Consider the following 22,639-nt stretch of genomic DNA (forward strand, 5'->3'; position numbering starts at 1 on the left):
GTGCTGTCTGTGTGGTGCTCTGGTTTCCTCCCACAGGTCAAAGACATATTGGTAGGCTAACTGGCGTCTGAGAAAATTGTTCCTATGGTCTGTGTCTGTGTCTGTGTGTGCCCTGTGATGGACTGGCGTCCCGTCCAGGTCGTACCCTGCCTGGTGCTGGTTGTTTGCCAGGATAAGCTTCAGCGCCCCCACAACCCTGTATTGGATAAAACAGCAAGAAAATGGATGGATATCTCAAGATGATACAACATGATTTAGCAGCATTGTTGTTGCTTGGCCTTTAGCAGTTACTAATATGAACACATTATTGATCACAGATATAGTTAATCTATTGTAGCTACCCATACAATATGTCGAAAGTTGATTGTCATTGTTACTTTTTTATATTATGGGATGGTCTTTCTATTAAGAATAAAATAGCACAAAGACAAAAATTGCACGTATATTGTAGACATGCAAATGTATTAGCTTTTTCATTATATCATCATTTTTTAACTATATGCTTTGAGCAACATTGATTCCTTGAAACACAAGTCAAGCAAAATGTCTTTAAAACTGCTGTACTCAGCATCAGTAACAACTGGGAATGTTAGTTTGTAAGTAAAATCAAGAACCATTTAACTAGCATCTTCCTGACAAAAGTGTTCTTGGTGTAAAGTGGATGTTTTTCAAGTAAATACATTTGTTTAAATTTTCTAAAACTTGCACATATTGTTAAAACAGTGGAACGCACTTTTTCTACATCATGTCAACCATTTAAATCTTTTTATCCATGTTAGATTTGACACGATACCTCATTTCACCAACAAGAGATAATGAAGTGCATCACAACAGAGGATGCCATAAGGGATAAGCATTTACTTTGTTTCGACTGATTTTTGTTTATTTACTGTCAATTTCAGCACACCTTCCATTACAGTGTCTGTCATTATTAATAAAAATAATAAAACATCATTACATTTATATAGAGCTTTTCTGGACACTCCACTCAAAGCACTTTACAGATAACCACCAATGTGTAGTATGATGCAACATACGCTCACCACAGATCAGCTATCAGAGAGATGCAGCCAATTCAGAGATGGGGATTATTACCATGATTGGGTAAGGACAATGGAATATTTGTCCAGGATGCCGGGTTAACACCCCTCCCCTTTTTTTTTAAGAAACACCCTGGGATTTTTAATGACCACAGAGTGTCAGGACCTCAGTTTTACGTTGCCTCCGAAGGACAGCGCCTTTCAACAGTATAACATCCTCATCACTATATTGGGCCATGAGGACCCACACAGGCCGCAGGGTGAGCGCCCCCCTACTGAACCCACTAATACCTCTTCCAGCAGCAGCCTCGCAATAGCTTTCACAGCAGTCTCCCATCCAGGTACTAACCAGACTCACACCTGCTGAGCTTCAGTGAGCTGACAGTTTCGATTTGCAGGGTGACAGGACTGCTGGCAGCCATATAACTAATGTGTTCTCAACAGCTCCCGCACGACGAACCGATTAAACTCTATGAGGATGAACCTGGACTTTACAGGACAGTGTATTCACCCCATGCAGTACTATTCCCGTTGGCCCTGGGCGTAATCGCCACTCTCGTAATCACACAAATCGTGCTTACCTGACTTCAGCTTACAAGCGGAACCTCCCGCGGTCCCGCTGTTCGCTTTATTTAATTTAGTGTGTGATGATGAGATCGCCCGCATTCTTGTAAATAGTTCCCTGGTTTCGCCCCCTTGTTATACTTGTATCCAATTACCACACTATCCCTGCGTAGCTACCCGAATAGACCCCAATGTACTGCTCCCTCTCGACTCTTTCTGGCGCTTGCTCGGTCTCTCTCACTTTCAGTCTGTGTTTTGCTCTGCTGGTGCGGAGTGCTGTGCTGCCTGTACCGAAGTTCAAGAAAAGCGCTGTTTTCTCTACTCGACGAGTGTCTGAGTCACTGAGTCTGTCCTCGCCGAACCCGAAACTATTACAGTATTTTAGATACAGATCACTTCCTTTAAAATGCATACATCTTAGTGAGAACAGATGTTTAAAATCTGTATCGTGGTCACTGTTTTTATCCTTTAAAACTTTTTAGTGAGATGACTTTTGAGCATTATACAATAAATTGGGAGTACCCAACCCCATATATGCAGTTTACTCTGTACCTCAGCTCTTAGGTGGCCAACTGAAATAATCATTGGCCTAACTGGAGGGGGGTAACAGATTTTCCAAACTCCACAGGTTCCGCTGATTTAAAGACACCTTTACAAAGTGCTTCACCCTCCAGGACTGGAGCTGAGCACCCGTGCTTTACACGCTTAAAAGTTTTTTTAGCAGCAGAATTACTTAACATTTAAATCTGTTCTTAATGTTACTTAACGTAAAGGTCATAACAGAAGCGTTTAATTTCATGTAAAGTTTGTAAACACGAATGATTAAAATAAACAAGAAGTACTTTTTTGGGATCTCTTTCCTTTAAATGTATCTAATTGTTGTTTTATATCCAACACTTGAAGTACTATAATCTTCCTTTCGAAGCCGTCGACTCCTCCTCGGTAGGGGGCAGCAATAGGTGTTATACAGAGGCTTGAAGCTGCTCTTTTCTTGGCAGAAAACTATAGTACTTCCAGGAACGGACGCATTAAGGAGGAAGTAGAGCTGTCGAAACGGGAGGAGAGTCTGTATTTTACCTGTCTCCGTGGCGTACGCCAGGTAGGGTTATTTGGATGTGTGGTCAGTGGCTATCCTTATAATTGTCCATGTGCTAGATGTACAGAAAACTAAAAATTGCATGGCTTTGTTTCGGGAAGTACATCTCATGTTTGTGAATTGGCGTCGCTGTGTATAAAAAAAAATGGAAAATACGTTATGGATGGATGTAGATTTCACTTACCTGTACGTCACAGGAGCGGCAGGTGAAGAAAAAATCGAATGTAATTTTCAGTCAGCTAACTTTGCCGCATTCCGCCGCGACTAATTAAATAAGTTGAGCATGCTTTTGACGTCTTTTAAATAGCCTAGATCCCATTCGGATTTTGCAGTGCTCTGGTGACAATCATACACAAGTATCATGGGTAGGGTTATCATAGCAGACTGACACGACTGAGAAATATATCATGTAGTTTCTAAGTTGCTGTTGATGTCGTTCCCAAATGGGAATGCGACATTTATATAAAAATGTGGAAACCATTCATCCTTTTCTTTTGTGGGAGCTGAGTCGGATAGAGTTGCTAGTGGTGGTGTCATTTTGTTGTTGTTTATTTAATTTTACTGGGTCTTGTTTTACTAGTCTTTTACTGGTTTACTCAGACTTCTAGTTTATAACACCCATGGGTGGTTTAGATTTAAGCCTTTTAAAGATAAAAAGAAGTACGTTAAAGCGTAAACGCATTGAAAGTGTGGGGGGAAAATAGTACGAGGACCGCTTAAAAAAACCTGACTGTAAAAGGGAAAGCTGGACTTTATTTTATTTCTCTCTTATCATGTAAAAAGCTGGAGTTAAATCGAGCTCGCTCTTATCATGTATTCAATAGGTAAGCGCTGAAATTGTCAGTTTATTGCTTAGTACAGTAGTTGTCTTTCTAGGTAAAAACATCATCGACACATAAAAGAAATTGCATTTTACTATCCGTTTGATTCAGTGCGTTTGCATTTTCAACCTACGGCTCCAGGTAACTTAATAAAATACTATTGCAGTCATCTTAATACCTTATCTTTTGTCTTGATGAATGCAGTAAAATGTGTATCTGCTCTTTCTTCTGCTTAATGGCAGATATAATTAATATTGTGGCCTTTATTCAAAAAGTATTTAGCAAAGCTAACAAAACTAATTGTTTTTGAAAAGGTTGTTTTTTGTAGGTCTACAATGGGCTGCTCTGCTCTTGTATTTTGATTACATTTTGTGGGGCATGCTTTAAATACCCTTTTCTGAACATCTGGACTCTTCCCTTGGTGTGCTTGGGGAATCCTAGTCATGAGGATTCCTAGTCAGGTGGACCGGTGGCTCTGTGGCTGGAAGGTTGCCTGTTCAAATCCTGCGGCCGACAGAGGAATCCTACTCCTTTGGGCCTCTGAGTAAGGCCCTTAACCCCAGCTGCTCCAGGGGTGCCGTTTAAATGGCTGACCCTGCGCTCTGAGCCCAAGTTTCTTTCTCCCTGTCTGTGTGTCTCATGGAGAGCAAGCTGGGGCTTGTGAAAAAAGACAAATTCCTAATGCAAGAATTTGTATATGGCTAATGAAGTGATCTTATGGATACCTAGCATTATTACTGAGGCTTGACCCCACGATTACAGAGATTAACCAGCTCTCAGGCAAGCACCTTTATCGGCTGAGGGACTGAGCAAAGCTCAGGCCCTTCCTTTAAATAGCAGGCTGTAGTTCCATACTATCATCAGAAAGGATGAATCACACTCCAGTATCTACATGTATATCGCAGCTGTCATTAAAACAAATTATGTCATGGTGTTCTGGAGCTGTGTGACAGTTTGTGTGTTTCTAGTGCTTTGTTTTATTTCTATCTGGATTTTGCAATCAAAGTAGAAACCGTTTTTGAATGATTTTTCTCTTCTTGTCGGCTGTTTATTCTGACTGAGGATGCGCATGTATTTTGACCCTAAGAAATTTCAAAAGACAATATTTATAATGGAACTTGTAACTTACACCATATAAGCTCAACTGTTGTGTAAAAGCAGACATCCCTCAGCTAAGAATGTCTATAGTGCAGCTATAAGTAGAAGTAAAAAGCAGACATAACATGTTCTATAATATAGTACTGGAATGCGAGACCTCCAAGGAAAACTGGGTTTCAGCTGTAACTGGTGTTGGTGGATCAATCTGTGGCCCTCTTCCCTCTGGAAGACATCAGTGTTGCAGTATGTGCTTTGGGTCTGATAAGGCATTACACCAAGGTCCTGACTGTCTGGTCTTTAAAGATCCTAAGGCACTATTCGTATGAGTATGGCGAGTCCTGAGTGGAATTATAGAGTCTGGCTTCCTTGGGTTAACCTTAATTTATCTGAAGTAATTTCTCACACCTGACCTGCTGTGCAGTGGTGCTGCTGGCGCATAATCTCTGCTGCATGTCACACAGGCGCTGTCGGTCCCCTCTTACATCTGAAGTACGTTTATCCTTTGGGATATAAGCATAAGCCAAATTGCTGAACTGCATCTTAACTGTACATTAATTAAGTTCATCAATGAAGAGACCCATCACTCCCTGTGCTTGTTAGGCATTTAATATTATTATTACAGAGAGCATAAGGCCAATGCTAAGGCCAGTTAACCTCTTTGCTAGTCAAAGTGAAGATTGTTTTGGTGAGCAGGGATTTTGCACTCCAGAGATTTTTGTTCTGAGATAGTGGTATGAGTGTCGTAAACTAGGGAACTTGCAATGAACAGTCTATTCCTAAGAAATATTTGTTAAGGATGTGAGCTTCAATGGAAGTGTCCAATTGGGGAAAACAAACGTGAACTGTTGCAAGTGAGAAATGCAGTAATCCAAAGAGTGCAGCAGCAGCTGTGCTGAAAAGCCCCGTTTTACATATCTGCAAATAAACATTTGAATGGATGCCTAATTTGCAATATGTTAAATTTGTAGTTGTATAGCTAGACAACCGTAAACATCTTCGTCTTATTCTTCGTGACCACAGTTTTTTTTTCTACTTGTGTGAAATGCTTTGAAATATAATCCTAGACCCTTACCATCTCTTTTAACTTGACTTCCTCATTGAATCATTCAGGCGTGAGCAGTGACATTTTATTTTGTTCTGAGCCATAAGGAAGTTACCCGTTTTGTGCTGTTATTTGCTTAGCAGATGTCCTTATCCAGGAAACCTTGCATTGAATATAAATATATGGAGCATTCATGTAGCTGCAATGAGGTAAATTAAAACAAATGAGAAAGACCAGTACAAACTAGTCTAGCACCAAAGTACCTTGCAGACCATTGAAATAAACATTAAAGTTGTAGTGTAGATACAGGGCAGCAAACGCCCATTTTATATTGTGACGCTGTCAGAGTATGTTGTTCTCTACTCAGTTCATTTAGAGGTTGGGTTTTGGAAAAGAAGAGTGGAGTTGGCATTCCAGTTAAGGGCTTCCCTTTGTGTGAAAGGAATGAATAGGTGTAGGCTTGTATAAAATGCCCCAGAATAGACTATTTATTAGACAAGGGCATTGTATCGTAGCTTCAGCTTTTATCTCTACTTCTCTCAGCTGTGAGAAAGGCCATCTGTTATAAGTTAGACTTGCAACATTCTGTGCCTCCTCCTTAAAAGACAGAATTTTAAAAAGTAACTGGGAGCTGAAGGGACCTAATTTAAATGTGAAAAATAGGCTGGATTCTTATATTTGTGGAAATGGTTTTTCAGCTTGAGGTATCCAGTGAGCAAAACTGGTTCTCCAGAAGATTATCCTCCTTTTACTGATTGTCTCTTTCTGGTCTGTTTATCAGTCTTGGTTCTGTAAAAGGCTGGGCCTAGTAATTTGTGTAATTACAGTAGATGTTGTTAAAGTCGTTACCTGTTCTTTGACATTCCTTGACTAGTGGAATGCTATTAAACTTTTCTGAAATTGCTTCTTACGCAGGTAGGCGTCTGGGAATTTTAACTTCCATCTGTACATTTTCTGACTACTTTTAATGCTTATCCCAGCAACAGGCACAAGGCAGTATACATCCTGGATGGAATGCCAATCCATATACAGTATATATATATATTTAACTTATTTATAGCTCTAGTTTTAACCTTCTGAGTTTAGCTAATCCAAATGCCTCCCCCCGAGGTTACAGTATATATACCTTGTTTATAGTAAGTGCAGTTAGTAACATAAGAGGCTGAAGGTCTCCTCTCATTTTTAATGTATCAAGCCTATTTTGTTTAACTGGTTCAAGAAGCATCCAGCTGTTAAAATGGAAGCCAGGTTATTAGCAACTACATCATGGATGTAGTTCAAGTAGGTAGCTGCATTAGCATGTGTAGACTGCAAAGGAACAAGAAATGTATTTCTTTTCCCATGCTGAAAAGAGAAGAAAAGAAACACAACTTTTTGGCTCCTTTCTGCATGGAATAAACATCATGGATGGATAGTTTGTTGCATATTCCTCCAATCCTTTGAGTAAATAGATGTCTCCTGTTCCCAGTTTGAAATGCACTTCCACTTAATTCCTGCTCATTCTCTGCTCATTCTGACGAAATCAATTGGATTGACTTTGAGGTTTTTGAATTCCTGTCCGGTCCCCTCATGGTCACCTGTGCTCGGGACTAAAAAGATTAAGTTCCTGGAGCCTTCAAGTGCCTGACATGACCTTTAGCCCTGGAATGTGTCTGGCTGCTCTTCGTATCGATTCCAGAGGAGTCATATTGTGCAAGGTTCTCTGAGGCCTTACTAATGTGTTATACAGTTTTGACATAAATTACCTTGAAAATTTTGCCTTTTTAATTACTTTTATATATCATCTAGAACAGACATTCTTAACTTCTTAGATGTGCCACACCCCCACTAAAAAAAATAATTGGTCATCAGTTTTGATAGTTTTAACATTTAGGTTGTGAAATGGATTGATAAATGTATAAAATGTAAATCAAACAAATTGCAATTTTGAAAGCAGTGTTTCCTCAGTTTGAGACACAGTAGCCGTTAATAATTCGATAATGTGAACTTGCAAGTTTTTGAGTACATTTTAAAAAAAATGTTGTCAAATAGAAATCTTTAAGAAGGAAATTTTTATCGCCTTCAATGGGAAGCTCAGTATTGCAGAACAGTTTTGGACAAAACAATTTGCATGTCACCTGCAGCAACGAAGGTTGAAAAACCTGACTTGCAGAGGTATGTTATAGCAATGGGAACAATATCTTGTAAAGCTGACTTCACAAGCTGTGGATTAGTAGTGTATGATCCAGACATTAGCAGAATTATTCCAGTTAACTCTACTCAACAATTCCTTTGCTCAAGTTGATCAAGTCCTCTTCTGCTGAGTCATCTTCAGTCCTGTCCAGGTTAACAAGAAAACTATTGCGAATCCTTGTCAGTTTCCATACAGTACCTTCCATGCTGAAGATTTTTGAAGGTTCTCAAAGCGATTGCACATTTCTTTATGGAGAGTAAATCTATCACTTTTGTATCACTTCATTCCTACCACAAGAACTAATTTCAATTTTCTAGTCTTCTCTTCCAAAGGGAGAATTTAACCAGGATTGCACTCAGTTTTTTCATTTGCATCTATAATGGTAACACATGGACATTGATTGGATATATTTGTTGTGAAGATTAGAGAATATATTGTTACAGAAATGGTAGAAATGAGGAACTTTCTGAGCAGTTTAGTCAATAAGTAGTTATTCATAACCCCCAACTTGTAAATGTCTCCCTCAGATGCCACAAAATAAATTGGAGCCTGTCGCCCTATTCCAAAAATGCAGCACTGAGCAGAAAAGGCCGTCTTGAACCAAGGTATTGATTTGGGAAATCAAAGTTTCAAAAACAAACACAGAATGGCAAGCTTTCCTAGCACGGTTCAAAAACTCCTCCAGTCGGGTTTTGTTTGGATGATCATGAAACAAGAACTTCATGTTCTGCTTCCATTTGTTGGTGAAGCTGCTTCAACGGGTGATAGTTCAGGGCTCTGACACAAATATCACTACTGTACTGCTGTTGACGGCAAGTGTTCCTGGTAGCAATTTAGAAAGTAAAAAGCATACTGTAATGGTGTAAGAGGCAGTGAATGACAGAAATATGTGGAGCTTCTTTTCTCACCAGGGAAGAAAATCCAGGATAGAAGATTCTTCCTTCTGTGTGCATTGTGCTGAGGTATTTCTTCCAATCAAACCCTTGCTTGGCAAAAAAAAAAAAACATTTACTTTTTCAATGGTATCTGAAGCCTTTCATGGTTATTGTCAGAGGTTCACAAAAGAGAAATTCTTTGTTCATACAGTATACTAAGCCACTGAGTGCACAGCGTAGACAGCTCATCTGTAGTCTCATCCAATTGCATGCTGAAGTGACGTGGCTCAGCTTTCAATTCTGCTTTTACCTGTTTCAGAATATCTAAACACATGTTGGCAGTTCGAGAATGGACGACATTATTCAATAAAGAAACTGTTTTCCACATACCAGCTGACCGTTTCCAGGGTACAAGGCTTGACTAAAGACTCAACAGTAGTATGTGGTTCTTATTTTTTGCCATCTAAAAACTACAACTTAAAAAGTTTTTTTTGCATTGGAGCAAATCTGTGTTTCAGTGAAGTTGCTCAAATCAAGCTTTCTATAGAAATACCTTAATACTTCTGAAGAAAGGTGCTTTTAGCTTTCATGTTTCTTGTTGGCATTGCACAAAACCTTCCCACATAAGAAGCACTGAGACCTCCCTATACCGTGACATTCTGTGATATATGTGAAAGACAAAAGATGTGTATGATTTGGTACAATTTCTCTTTGACATTGCCAAAATTATTAACTGCAGTGGATTTAGTTATCATCTCATTGTTTATTAAAAATTATCAGAGTATTTTAGTGAACTCTAGATTCGGGATAGAACTTCTAATTCTCTCAGTCTGAGCTTGGATAAGGCAGGATACAAATGATGAATCAAATCTTTCAGCAAGACATGCTTAGTACACAGCGTAAGGCATGATGTTTGCAACTTATGTAAAAAAACTTTCCCTTGAGCCACAGATGCTCTTAATCAGTGTCTTACAGATTAATTTTACAGATTTGGGGATTAAATTGCTATGAGACTCTTATTAGATCAGTAATATAACCACAAATATGTAGTGCAGAACTGTAAAGAATGTTTTCTGCCTTTATTGTAAAGCAGTACATTTGCATAAATCCTATTGTCTAATTGTATTGTCTTTGTGTTAAACCAGAGAGATGTTGGATCGTGCTGATTGAGGTTTCATACCTAATGTAGCACAGGTATGAAACCTCACTCAGCACAACCCAACATTAGCTTTATCAAGGCTGGAGAAAAGAGCACAGCACTTGATGGAGTTAGACCTGCCAGCATCCTTCAAAGGCACTTCAGCAGAGATTGGTCAATGGAGGTCGACTTACTGTAGACAAGCGACTTGTCTTTCCAGACATAGTCCAGACAAGCTTGCAACTAGATGTAGTTATGTCGTCCTCCCAGAGAAAGGATATAATCCTCATTGAACTGACAGGTCCTTGGGAAGAGAGGTGCCAAGAAGCTTTTGGGGTGGGGGAAGCAAGGAACACTGAGCTTGTCATCAGAAGCAAAGGGTGGAAAGCCCAGTCATTTCCAGTTGAGGTAGGATGCCGTGGTTTTCCAGCCCAGTCACTTTGGAGGATGTTAGGAGAGCTGGGGATCAGTGGCAAAGATAGAAAGTCAGCAGTGCAACAGATGAAAGAGGCAGCAGAAAAAGCCTCATGCCTGCTCTGGTACAGAATTGATGAATTAGTATGGTCACCAGAGGCAAGTAGTGGCTGATCATCACTGCTGTCCCGCTATCCTGAAGAAGTACTGGGTTAAGGGACGAAACTGCTCTTGACGGATAGACCTACAGTGTAGCTGATGATGTCAAGGCAGACTGTTTCATCTCATCTGTACTTGATACTTGCCTTTCTCTCAAACCAGAGACAGATGTTCAGTCATGTTTACAGTGTTTTACCACTTTACTGTTTCAAACTTGGACTCGGATGTCTCCTGATATTATGACGCTTAATGCAAAAGTAATATATGTTCAATTACATGACCGTGTTTTTGGGTTCCATTCGGTCTTTGGAATCCAAAAATTCGTCTCCTTTTGTTTCCAAAAAATGTTGTCAACAGAGGCTGTTGGGCTGGATCTCGGATACAGCTGTAGAACAGGTTATCTGGTTCCTGTTGATCAAGAACAATGGCACATATCGCTTTTGTTTTACTAGTAAACTTACGAAGACAAGTTTCCAACAGATATGCAGAATGGTGATTCTCGTCCTTGTGCGATATTACAATGACCGCTACTAGAGACCACTGACTGGTGATCTGGTTATAACAGGTGTGCTGACTACTGAGCTGCATTGTGCAGCTGTTCTTTCGGTTTTTTTTGTGCAAATTCAGTGCAGTAGGTTTGTATGTGAACGTATGCTGTCACTAAAAATAATACCAGTTCAATTCTAGCACAAAATTTGGAATTTTTTGTCATTTCAATTCCTTACCATTTCAACATTTGAATTGGAATAAATCTCTGATTTTCATTGCTGTTTAGAACTGAATCCTGCTCTGCAAATGATGGCTGGTTCTTATATGGAGGTTTGTGCATAGGTTTGCATTCCCTCACTTACAATTTGTGTAAGCCATTAATGTAAAGATGAGATTAAGAAATAGCCAATTATGAAATTTGGTGGGTATGGAATTTGTGATCACATTTAAAAACGTACACATACATGTTGTATATTTCTGTACGTTTTCCTTCTTGCAGTTCAGAAAAGTCTATTACCAGCTTCCCTCTAGGCATTCTGTCTCTATTTGCACTTCCTGATTATTTTGAAAAGGAAATTGTACTGGGATATTTACTATATGGAGTATCATGTTTCAGCGAATTAATGAAATAGCAAGAGGGATGCAGATAATATACCATACACTCCTTGTATATGGATTCATTCAGAATTTACTGAAAGTAAATTCATTAATATTCACAGTTCTGCATGTCTTCACACCTTTCCTTTTGATTAACATAATTACACAATCCATCTGCCCCTTTTCTGTTGTTTTCATAGTCTAATCTTAGACAGGACAACATTTAACATTTTCATTGTGCAAGAGTTGTTTCCAGTGGTTCATTTAAGAAGGTAAAGAAAGTACCAACCACTGTCCTGACAAAATACAACTTTGAACGAAAATTTGTCTTTAGTTCTATGTGGATTTGGTCACAATAGATAATTCTTGGAAGAATTAAAATGTATCATTAGAAAACCTGTTGTTTTATGGGATTGTTCATACCTTGTAAAATAAGTTTTGGGTGTATTGGTCATCTGTCTGAAGATTGATTATTCCATAGTCTTTTTCACACAACTCTAATTTTCTCACGTGTGAAGAGAACAACCAGTAGTACGTCTCATTTGGGAAGACCGTATTCAAAGCAAATAAATTAGCTAAATGCAAAGTTTGGTGTGTTGACTATGAATGTGGTTATGCTGAATGCAACCCTGTTATGTTTTTATAGACTATGACGCATTTATAAAATGATATATGACCAACCATTTCATGTGCCAGTTTAACACATCTAATGACACATTTCATTTGTTTTGCTTGATAATAGGTGCTCTTGTTCCCTCTGCCAGTGAGAGCTTCTTAAAAATGAGAGCTGGAGGTAATTCAGAACAGCCTTTCTTTCAATTTGTGTGATTAATTAGAAGGAACTCAGATTTATGAGTTAAAGTTTATAGGCATAAAAGTACGTTTTTTTTAAGCACGTATAGATTAATAGCCTTCGTTCAGGTGTCTTAGTTGTTCATTTCAAAAGGAAATTATTAAAATGGTAAAATGTATATAATTTCAGCCATCTATTCTTAATTTAATTGATGCTTCTCCCCTGCTAGTTTCATATTTTGCATGCATGTTACCTCAGTTGATGAAAAGCATGTATTTATGTAGTTCATTAAAGTTTTTATGCGATGTGTTGAATTTAAGATCAACTATTTTTTAAGTAAAATGTTTTTATTTTCACAGGCTTTGTAAAACTGGCTCTGCTAGCTTTAATATTTATATTGGCTATCTACGTTGCATCACAGCTTCTGGAATTAAATGTAGAATCCAAATTGGGAAATATTTTTGGTAAGTTCTTAACCAGTGTAAACTTTTAAGAATATTCCAAAAGTAGTCTTAACTGCAGGTAAACCTTTTTAAAATATATGTTGGTGTTGTGGTAACTGCAGAAATGAAGTTAAATATTCAAATATATTTTCATGCAGCATAGTTGAGACTATGCAATTTTGATAGAACTGTATACTTTGCATACACAGTTCAGTGAGCTGACATTTTCTCTCTGTATGTTCTTTTTTCCACTAAAAATGTTTAATCTTAGCCTTGTTTTCTGCCTAGTATGTTATGCAGCACAGCAGCACACCAATATTCATCAAAAATAAATTTAATTTGCTGTCACTGGCTTTCAGTGTCACTGAAAGGTACTCATGAGGTTTGTGAGTTTGTGGATATGGGTGTCTGCTAACCAAATGAAATATCCTTCTGTAGACACTGCAAGTTATCTGTAACACAAACCACAGAAACTAAAATGCATCACTATTATAAAATGGCTTACAATGTATGTGAATATCCCACAGCTATAAATTTAATTTTCTTTCCCTTTTTTTGAACAGGCAGGTCACCTGTCTTTGAAGTACACCGTAAGTAATTTTAAGGCCGTGTTTTTTTCAGAAAGTGAAATGTTTGTGGAATATGCTGTAAAGTTCTGCATTGGTTCTATGTCTTGCCGATTTTCTCTTTGGGGATGATTCCCACTTTACAATTTTAATAATTATAATAATCCTTACACTTGTATAGAGCATTCCACCATCACCAATGTCACCGGTACACTCCCCACACACCAGAATTGAACCCAATTCATAGATTGGGATTATAATAATAATTTCTTACACTTATATAGCGTTTTTCTGGACACTCCACTCAAAGGGCTTTACAGGTAATAGGGGCTCCCCTCCACCACCACCTAAGTGCAGCATCCACCTGGATGATGCGACGGCAGCCATAGTGTGCCAGAACACTCACCACACACCAGCTATTAGTGGGGAGGAGAACAGAGTAATGAAACCTGTTCATAGATGGGGATTATTAGGAGGCCATGATTGGTAAGTTACACCCCTACTCTTTTCGAGAAACGCCCTGGGATTTTTAATGACCACAGAGAGTCAGGACCTTGGTTTTACGTCTCATTACGTCTGTTTACAGTATAATGTCCCCATCGCTATACTGGGGCATTAGGACCCACATGGGCCACAGGGTGAGCGCCCCCTGCTGGACCACTAACACCCCTTCCAGCAGCAACCTCAGTTTTTCCCAGGAGGTCTCCCATCCAGGTCCTGACCAGGCTCACACCTGCTTAGCTTCAGTGGGTTGCCAGTTGTGAGTTGCAAGGTGATATGGCTGCAGGCTGCTGGCATATGCCTTATATGGCTGATAAGGAGACCATGATCGATATTTAATATACTTAAGTGTAATTTTGATATTCAGTAAATTAAGAAATTTTTAACATTTGTCTTTAATTTGTTGACTGAGTTTTGACTTTCCAATATTTCATTTTTTGTCTGACTTTCAGGACCAGGTGTCCTGTAAATTAAAGTGATGTGTTAAACCCATGAGGTTATATAAACACAAGGGGGCACTGTCTTTCTACAGTTTGAATGTGGTTGCATAACTTGTGTAAGTCTTGAACAGGCAATATCTTGGAAGTATTTTCCACTTGTTGCTTTCAGCATTTGCACACTTAAAACAGTCAGTATGGTAGTTTACCCACACTTTAAGTTGGTATATCCCTTTCTGCCATACAAACAGATGTATCTTTCAGAATATGGTAAATGTAATTTACATATTTGATGTTAGTTGACCAGATTCTATAAAAGAATAAAAAGCAAGCCCCAAAACATATTTATTTTCTTACTAATATGTTTGAGGAGTGGTTAGGATTAAGAAACAAAACATTTGTAATGCGGCTAATAATAGATACATTGGCATTATTTTAAGTGTGAAACATTTTATTTCTTGTCCTAGCTACTAAACCACCAAGATACAAGTGTGGACTGTCAAAGCCCTGTCCTGAAGGTCACTTTGCATTTAAAATGGCAAGTGGAGCAGCAAGTGTCGTTGGCCCAAAGATGTGTTTGGAAGACAACATGTAAGGTTTCCTTATATGCTTTCTTGTGCATTTTAAATATTAAAAAGAATAAACTGGCTAAGCTCATTTTAGCAAGGTGCATTGCATTAATGTTTTATTTTGTGAATAACCCAACAGTTGTGTAATTTTCTTTTCAGATTGATGAGTGGAGTCAAGAACAATGTTGGAAGAGGAATAAATATAGCCTTAGTAAATGGTAATTATCCTGTCTAAAAAGCCATGACTGCAAATGCACTCCCAATTTCAGATGGGCAGATACAGTGGTGAGAAAACGTTTGTGGAGCATTTGGAATCATCTGTCTTCCTTTAGTAATGGCTCCTAATGTTTGATCAGATCTCCCTCTCTGTCATAATAATCGATAAACACAATCTATTTAATAAATAACACGCAAACAATTGTACTTTTTATTGTTTATATTGAGCTCGCTGTTCAAACACTCACTATCTATGCTGTGGAAAGTATGTGAACCTCTAGGATAATGACCTTTATTAAAAAGGATAATTGGAGTCAGGAGTTCCAATCAATGAAATGACATTCAGTTGAGTTTGAGGTGCTCTTCCCTATAAAAAAAACAAAACAAAGTTTGTTTTCCCAGTGCTCTTTACAACACGGATATGTTGAAGTGAAACGTCCCAAATCAAAAGAGGTTTCAGACGACCTCGGATGATATGCTAATACGACTGGAAAGGGTTACAAAAGCATTGCTGAAGACTCCATCACTTCCCCAGTCAGGCAGATAATGCACAAATGGAAATAATTCAGTACTGTTGCTAGAACTGGTCATCCAACTAAAAATCAGTGCAAGAGCTGGCTGTACAATGCTTAAGGAGGTGACAAAGAACCCCAGGGTAACAGCTAAGGATCTGCAGTCATCTCTTTCTGATGTCTGTGTTCACGAGTCCACAATAAGAGAAACACTGAACAAGAGTGTGCGCGTGGGAGAATACCATGGAGAAAACCACTGCTCTCCAAAGAAACCTTGCCGCCCGTCTCAAGTTTGCTAAAGACAACCTGGATGTTCCACAGCACCACTGGAACAATGGTCTGTTGACTAATGAGACATAAGTGGGGGGGGGGAAACCCACTGCATACCAATGCAAAAACCTCATTCCAACTGTGAAGCATGGTGAAGGGAGCATCATGGTTTGGAGCTGCTCTGCTGCATCTGGACCCAGTCAAATATATCAAGCTGCACACCGTTTCCTTCTCTTTTCAACAGGCTTCAGGGCCTTCTAGATGCATGATTTGATACACCTTAAGAAGCTATGTCCAAAACGAGCTCACTGGATATGGAGATTTTAACTGCACTGTAAAGTAGATTTAAAAATAAATTCACGGAATGAGGAAACCTCCAGCTAATGTGAGAATACATGGAAGGCAGCCCGCTAGGGGATTTGACCTGGGCCTTGTAGTTCACAAGCAAATGAAAAGTGGCCCTAAATTATGTCATAATAACCCTACTTTCAGTCTTGAAAGTTAGCCACACAGTGTTGTCTTTCAGTAAATGTCTGTATTTCGGAAGACTTCTGTTCTTGTATAAATGTAACCCATATATACTGTATGTACTTACGAAGTTGGTGTTGGAGTAAATGATGAAGCTATGATACACGCAATAACTGGTGAGGGTCAGTGCTACATGGTCCCTCTTCATTTTGTGTACTGGATTTCAGGAATTTGTTTTTTTAAAGATAACCATGTACTGGATTTCAGGAATTTGTTTTTAAAGAGAACCAGTTCATATAGTCTTTCATGCTTTTTAACAGGTAAAACCGGAGAATTAATGTCAGCAGAGTCTTTTGATATGTGGGCTGGAGGTGAGTTGCTTCAGAAAGTAAAATGTGTATATAAAAAGATGCTCCTTTTGGTTTAGATTTTTAGCTTACATCTATGATATTTTTTTTGTTACAGATGTAAGTCCTTTAACTGCATTTCTTAAAACTATCCAGGACGGGACAGTTGTGATGATGGCAACTTTTGACGATGGTGCAACAAAGTAGGTTTCCTGTGATATCCTTCATAATGCTTGTCGATTTAAAAAGTTTGTCCCTCTTATGTCTGAACACCAGTAATTTTTCATTAAATGATTATTAACTAAAACTGCTGTCTTCTGATGGTGCAGACCCATATGGAAACCTTTTTCTTTTTAAGCCCAGCAACTTACAATAAGAATGCAATTCAGCTCCCTTCTTTGAAAATTACTACAGATTCTAGATTTGCTTTCAAAGTTCCCTGCCAGCGAGTTAATTGCAGAAAATTTGACCTTTGCGATATAATGAATTCAGGCCTGCGACGTGGAAGGTTTTACTGTTGTTTTCCTTCCAGACTCAATGATGAAGCAAGAAAACTAATAAGCGATTTGGGAAGTACAAGTATTAGCACTCTTGGATTTCGAGACAACTGGGTCTTTGTTGGAGGAAAAGGAATTAAAACAAAGAGCCCCTTTGAGCAGGTAAGTGAGCATTGGGGCCTGTCAAATAGAGGGCGGCTTCCTTCAATTGCAAAGGTGTTGCGTTAATAAAGAAAATAAAGATAAGGAAAATGTAATCCAGTGAAAAAACGGAAAGCTGTGTAGCATAGTTGCAACTGACAGCTTAATGGGCAGTGAAGAGTGGATAGTGGAAAATTTAAACAAGACCAAGACCTTGTTGCCTGACCATGCTTTTAGGTAGGTGTATATTGCAGGTGTTAACTTCTTGAGTTAAGTTTTGTCTCTCACGTTATCTGTTACAATTTCCTAAGTGAGTGACCTTGTTAGTGCCTGGGGGGTTAACACCTTGATGCTGGGAAGCGGCAGACTGTTTCTTCTCCAGGCTGTCATTCTCTTCTGCTTTCCCCATGCATTAAAAAATTGACCACTGACGGGTTTCAAAATCGAACTCCACCAAAATTCTCAGAAGATGGCTGAGTGTGTACATTTTGAGAAGAGAATTGTAGTTTAGTATGGCTTGTGATTACAGTCTGTCCCATCCAGCATGATTCTAGTAGCCGCAGTGTTACTTTGTCATGATTATTTGTTATCGTTGTGCTTTTTTTGTTTTGTAACGAAATGTGTACATGCCTTTTGTTTTCAGCTTATTAAGAACAATGCGGAATCCAATAAATATGAAGGCTGGCCAGAAGTCTTGGAAATGGAAGGCTGTATCCCCCATAAACAGGACTGAGATTTGGGACTTAATTGTGGACGCTATCTCTATTGTACATTTGTATACTCATGAAGAATAGGACAGAAAATACCGTCCTTATGGATCTTTTTTCCCATGACCGTTAACCAAAATGCATGAAGAACACTGTGAAAGCTCCTGTGTTATATGTAAATATGATCAGTACCCAATATCGTTACCAGAGGAATCAAATGTTTAAGTAGGGTTTTAGTATTGCTATTTTTATATATTCTATTCACAATATCTGTGAATGTACTGGAAGAGTTTCTCCACGAAAGTATTTAAACAATCTCTGCGTCCATCGTGGTTGTTTCCGTTGAGCTAGTAGTGTCCAGTGGCTGGGATGCTGTCAAGGAATGCTTCAGATTAAATATTTTTATGTAGGGGACCAGCAACATTTTCTTGTTTCCAATCTGATTAAGGGAGAGAGTAGAGGTGATGTGTCTAATGATTCTTATTTTTTTCTTTATATTAAGCCTTTTTGCTTATTAATTGTGTGAGAATATGGTGTGGTCTTGATGGGGGGAGGATAAGTTTTTATTGTTGCTGTCCTGGAATTATGAGTGTTTGAAAGAGGAGCTCTGGAGACTACTGGGGAAACAATCAGCCTCTCCAATCTTTAAATGTATAACGCAATTATAGGCAGCCTACAATTTTATCATCAAGGAATTACAAGTAAAATCAGGTGACAAGATTTGAAAAGGCCTTAGGCATGTTTGTTTGTCCTGTTGCCAAGAACAGAAGCAATAAAGTGCTTGTCTCTTCCTTCAAGATGTTATTAACTGTTGGTGTTTTTGTTTGCATTTTGAAAGAACTCCACTTTGATGCAAGATTATTTCTTTTAAACATGAATTTATTTATATTTTATAAACTGCTGTGAACCTTTGGTAGAAAGAGTTAAATGCAATACCCCAGCGGAGAATAAAAAAAGACGATAGCTTCAGTCTCCATGTAACATTTTGCTCTGTCACTGACTGCGGAGTTGGAAATCGAGGCGGGGAACTATCAAACCAAGCCATCTTTGTTGAACAGGGCACAGAAGTGCTGCATTTTTAAATTAAGAAACTAGACATATGTAGGCAGTTTAAGATCTGGTTCAATGAAGGTTGATATTCTTTTTTTTTTGTTGTTGTTGTAATCAGGAAAGTGTGTATATTCTGTACATTAAGTATTTATAATCAGACTAGGGAGGCATGGCTGTGGGTCTGGGGGCATCTAAGTATAATTTGTACGTTCTACGTGTATTTGCGTGAGTTTTCTCCTGGTACTCTGATCTCCTTCCGCCACCCAAATATAATTCTGACTAGGTTTGATTGGAGATTTTAAATTGTCATTTTCTCTATAGCCTTGTAATACACTGGTATCCTGTCCAGGATGTAGGCAGAAACGATCATAGCCAGTTAAGGGTGTATTCACACTAGGCTCTAACCCCCACCCCCCCCAAACTAAATACAGTTCATTTAGTTTGAATGTGCAATATAAGTATTCCAAAAGCATTTGATTCAGAGTGATTCAGAGAGTTTTAATTGAATTCAAACCTTTTCCTTTGAAACACTTAAGGTATTCATGTAAACTTCCATCCACATTGAAAGCTCAAAGCCTGAGTGATGGAAGCCATCATTGTTGTAATCAAGAATATTGCATAATTATCTGGGTTTTATGTACTTGCACATGGAAATTTACACATTATTAACCAATTATATTATAACCATAATGTGCATAGCACACAAGTAGTGTATTGTAATATCAAACTGTCATTTCAACATATATTAAAACGGGTTAAAAAGCCTTTCACTTAAACTTTTTTAACGTTGCAATGTTATACGTTTTTGAAAACATTATTGAATATATAAGAAACCTGTCAATAAACAAAAAGAAACACTTTATGGTGATGTCCTCGTACAGTTATATGGACTTTCTGGTGGGGCCGTTGACTGGAAGGTGCATAAAACCTGAAAAGGGCCAGAAAACTTCACAGATTTTCTTGGTATCTGTTGTGTTAGGGCACAGTGGTTGTTGTCCAAAGAATTTTACAAGGTATCTTTTAATAAATGTAAAAAAAAAAGTGTACAAAAATGTTTAACTGAATCATAGAAGTGAACTCTGTTCTTTTTACCCCAGGGTTTATTTCCATGTGAGTTTAGTTCACCTCAGAGAGCTATAGAAAGGTCCCTAAGTGAATGATGGTGTGAGCAATGTGTTCTTTGAGATGGCTTTCATTCTTGTATTGAATGCACCATGTTGCCTTTGTAAATTAATGAAGCTATTTTTTGTACTGCTGTCATAGTGCTGCATTTGGAAAATAATGATACACATTCCCTTATATTTCATTTATATCTATCTTGTCCCGTAATACATCTTATGTATGTTAGACGGTGTTGTTGGCAATTGCTGTTGGTTTAAATAACAGGAATATTCCTATTGTACTTTGTTGAATTGCTCTATGCTTAACCTAAAATCTTTTCTCTGGCCAAGAAAACAATTTAGAACTGGCTACTAAGGAATCCATTAGCACAACTCGAATGGATTAATATTATTGAAGTTATTTTTGTAGACATATTTTAAAATGTTTTCCAGACTGATTTTTATATTTTTCTGAAACGTAATTAATGCACTATTGGAAATGCAGTATCTTTGAGATGATGTAACTTGTATATTTTGCTATGAAAATGGGCCAATCCAACACAGATTCCTGGGCAGATCTGTATTTGACAGGGGTAAATCATGCATACAAAAATCTACAAAATAACTTATTAGATCACCTGATTTTAAGATGTAGCCAGTCAAGGTTCTGGAAATTTCCACTGCAGGAAGAGCTTTTCAGCTTTGAGTTTGAGGCAGATTTTTCCAGTTCATCTTTCTAGAATATGCAGACAAATTTGAAAGTGGAAGACTTTTGCACAAAGATGTTTATTGGTAGTTTTTGAAAACGTAGCATCGCTCTCTTTAAAATAAATTACTTTGTACATATGAAAGAATTTGCTGTTTTGCTGTATACTTACAATCTCGCTCAGGGTAGGTTTTTCCATGAGGTTTGTCCCTTTCATTTCTCTACGTGATTGGATACATCTACCCTGTGTTACCTTGTTACCTCTGGGATATAATAAAGCATGAAATTAATTTGCTGTTGATTCCAGAGCGAAATGATAAGTTGCTGTATAAAAACAAAATTAGTGCCTTTTAATAATAGGACACTGAAAGTCAGTTCTGCTGAAGTTTTCTTATTAGTGTTTTGACCTTTACAATATTTTAAAAAAAGCTTCAGAATATCTTTTGGTGTGGGCTTTTCTTTTATTTGTATTGAGCTCCTTAAGACTCCAGACCAAAGATTTGAATGCAGGTCCACAAAAATAAGATTCTATGTGCTTGGGTGCGATTCACCTGTGCCCTTTACTTTGGAAGACCGACATTTAATTCTGGTGTTTGGAGACCTTCATCCTCTGTCTTTCAGTGTGCTGCTGTACATTATTGTGGATAACATTGTTCATGTGGACATTACCTAAACAAACATTTCTGTGCAGTGGTTCTCTGTTCTCAAATACTGCATGTTGGTAAGGTGGTGTTCTTTCTGTACCTCATCACTACAGGTGACAGTTAACTAAAGTTTGTAGAATGCTATAAGGATTTCTAAAATGTGTATCTTGCAAGACTTGAACATTATTTTCTTGTTTTGCAATGGGTCATTTTTAGGATGAGAGCTCAGTTATCCTATTTTCTGTTTGGAACTCCACAAAAAATGTATGTTATACTTATTCAGTAGACTGATTATGATGCGCTTAAGCTTGTTTGCACCAATGGTGAATGACTGGATGTTAATTATAATTAATTAAAAAGCAGGCTTACTTGTTTGTGAAAAGAATGAATAAAAGTTGCTTAATTAAAAAGGTGAAGTGAATTGTGTTTTTGTTTATTAATGAGTATTACCTTCTCTCTTAATATTGATGTGTTTATAATTTTTAAATTCCATGCAAAAGTGGATTCCACAGTACATGTTCAGGCTATATGTTTGTAGAACCATGCAAATATTTTGAAGCATATCATTTTTAAGTGACTGCCAGTTGCTAAACCCAGTTGTGTGAAATGAAAGATGTTCCTTTTCATGATTTAGGCTATACATAAATAGCATCACAAGAAACATCACTTAAGTGACAAAAATACACAAAGTTATCAGGAAAATGACAATCTTTGTTCAAATGGTACAATAACGATTGAACAGAAATGATGCAAGTATTCATACTGATTAACATGTCATCAACAGGCCTCGACTGTGAAAGTAGTTTGTAGCTAATGTTAAAAGCCGTGCAATCTGTACATCTGATGTTTGCTTTACACCGACTTGCAAATGTGTTGTGGATTCTGTCCCAGTCCTCTTATGAAGCCTAGATGAGCACATGCCAATTCACTAGTCTCTGACCTTTACCTGACACAAATGTTCATGCCACGAAGGGCTTACCTGGCAAGTAGGGCCTCCGTGATATAATGTTTATATTCTGATCTTGCAAGAAAGCTGTGGTGTCCTACTGGAATGTTGTTACAACAGGATGATCATGTAGTAAAGGCAGCAAATGTGGACTTTATCACAGTGGGGCAGTGATGCCATTAATTGCTACAAGTATGATATATAATTACATCATCCAAGT

At 38.0% G+C, this 22,639-nt stretch overlaps 1 protein-coding gene across 2 annotated transcripts; it reads left to right on the forward strand.

Moving 5' to 3' along the window:
* The first annotated feature begins 2,602 nt into the window (after positions 1–2,602).
* On the forward strand, positions 2,603–21,889 carry fam3c (FAM3 metabolism regulating signaling molecule C). Of its 2 annotated transcripts, XM_069192496.1 has the most exons (11): positions 2,646–2,703; positions 11,196–11,239; positions 12,249–12,299; positions 12,659–12,763; positions 13,306–13,332; positions 14,714–14,837; positions 14,975–15,033; positions 16,602–16,652; positions 16,747–16,831; positions 17,161–17,287; positions 17,910–21,889. In XM_069192496.1, exons 3-11 carry the CDS (start codon positions 12,287–12,289, stop codon positions 17,997–17,999), a joined length of 681 nt encoding a protein of 226 aa, XP_069048597.1. In that variant the 5' UTR covers positions 2,646–2,703; positions 11,196–11,239; positions 12,249–12,286; the 3' UTR covers positions 18,000–21,889. The 2 variants fall into 2 exon arrangements, with proteins under 2 accessions (XP_069048596.1, XP_069048597.1); XM_069192495.1 differs by lacking the exon at positions 11,196–11,239 and having other exon boundaries at positions 2,603–2,703.
* Positions 21,890–22,639: the final 750 nt, after the last annotated feature.

Source organism: Lepisosteus oculatus, chromosome 7 (genome assembly GCF_040954835.1).
Source record: "Lepisosteus oculatus isolate fLepOcu1 chromosome 7, fLepOcu1.hap2, whole genome shotgun sequence".
In the NCBI taxonomy this organism is placed as follows: domain Eukaryota; kingdom Metazoa; phylum Chordata; class Actinopteri; order Semionotiformes; family Lepisosteidae; genus Lepisosteus; species Lepisosteus oculatus.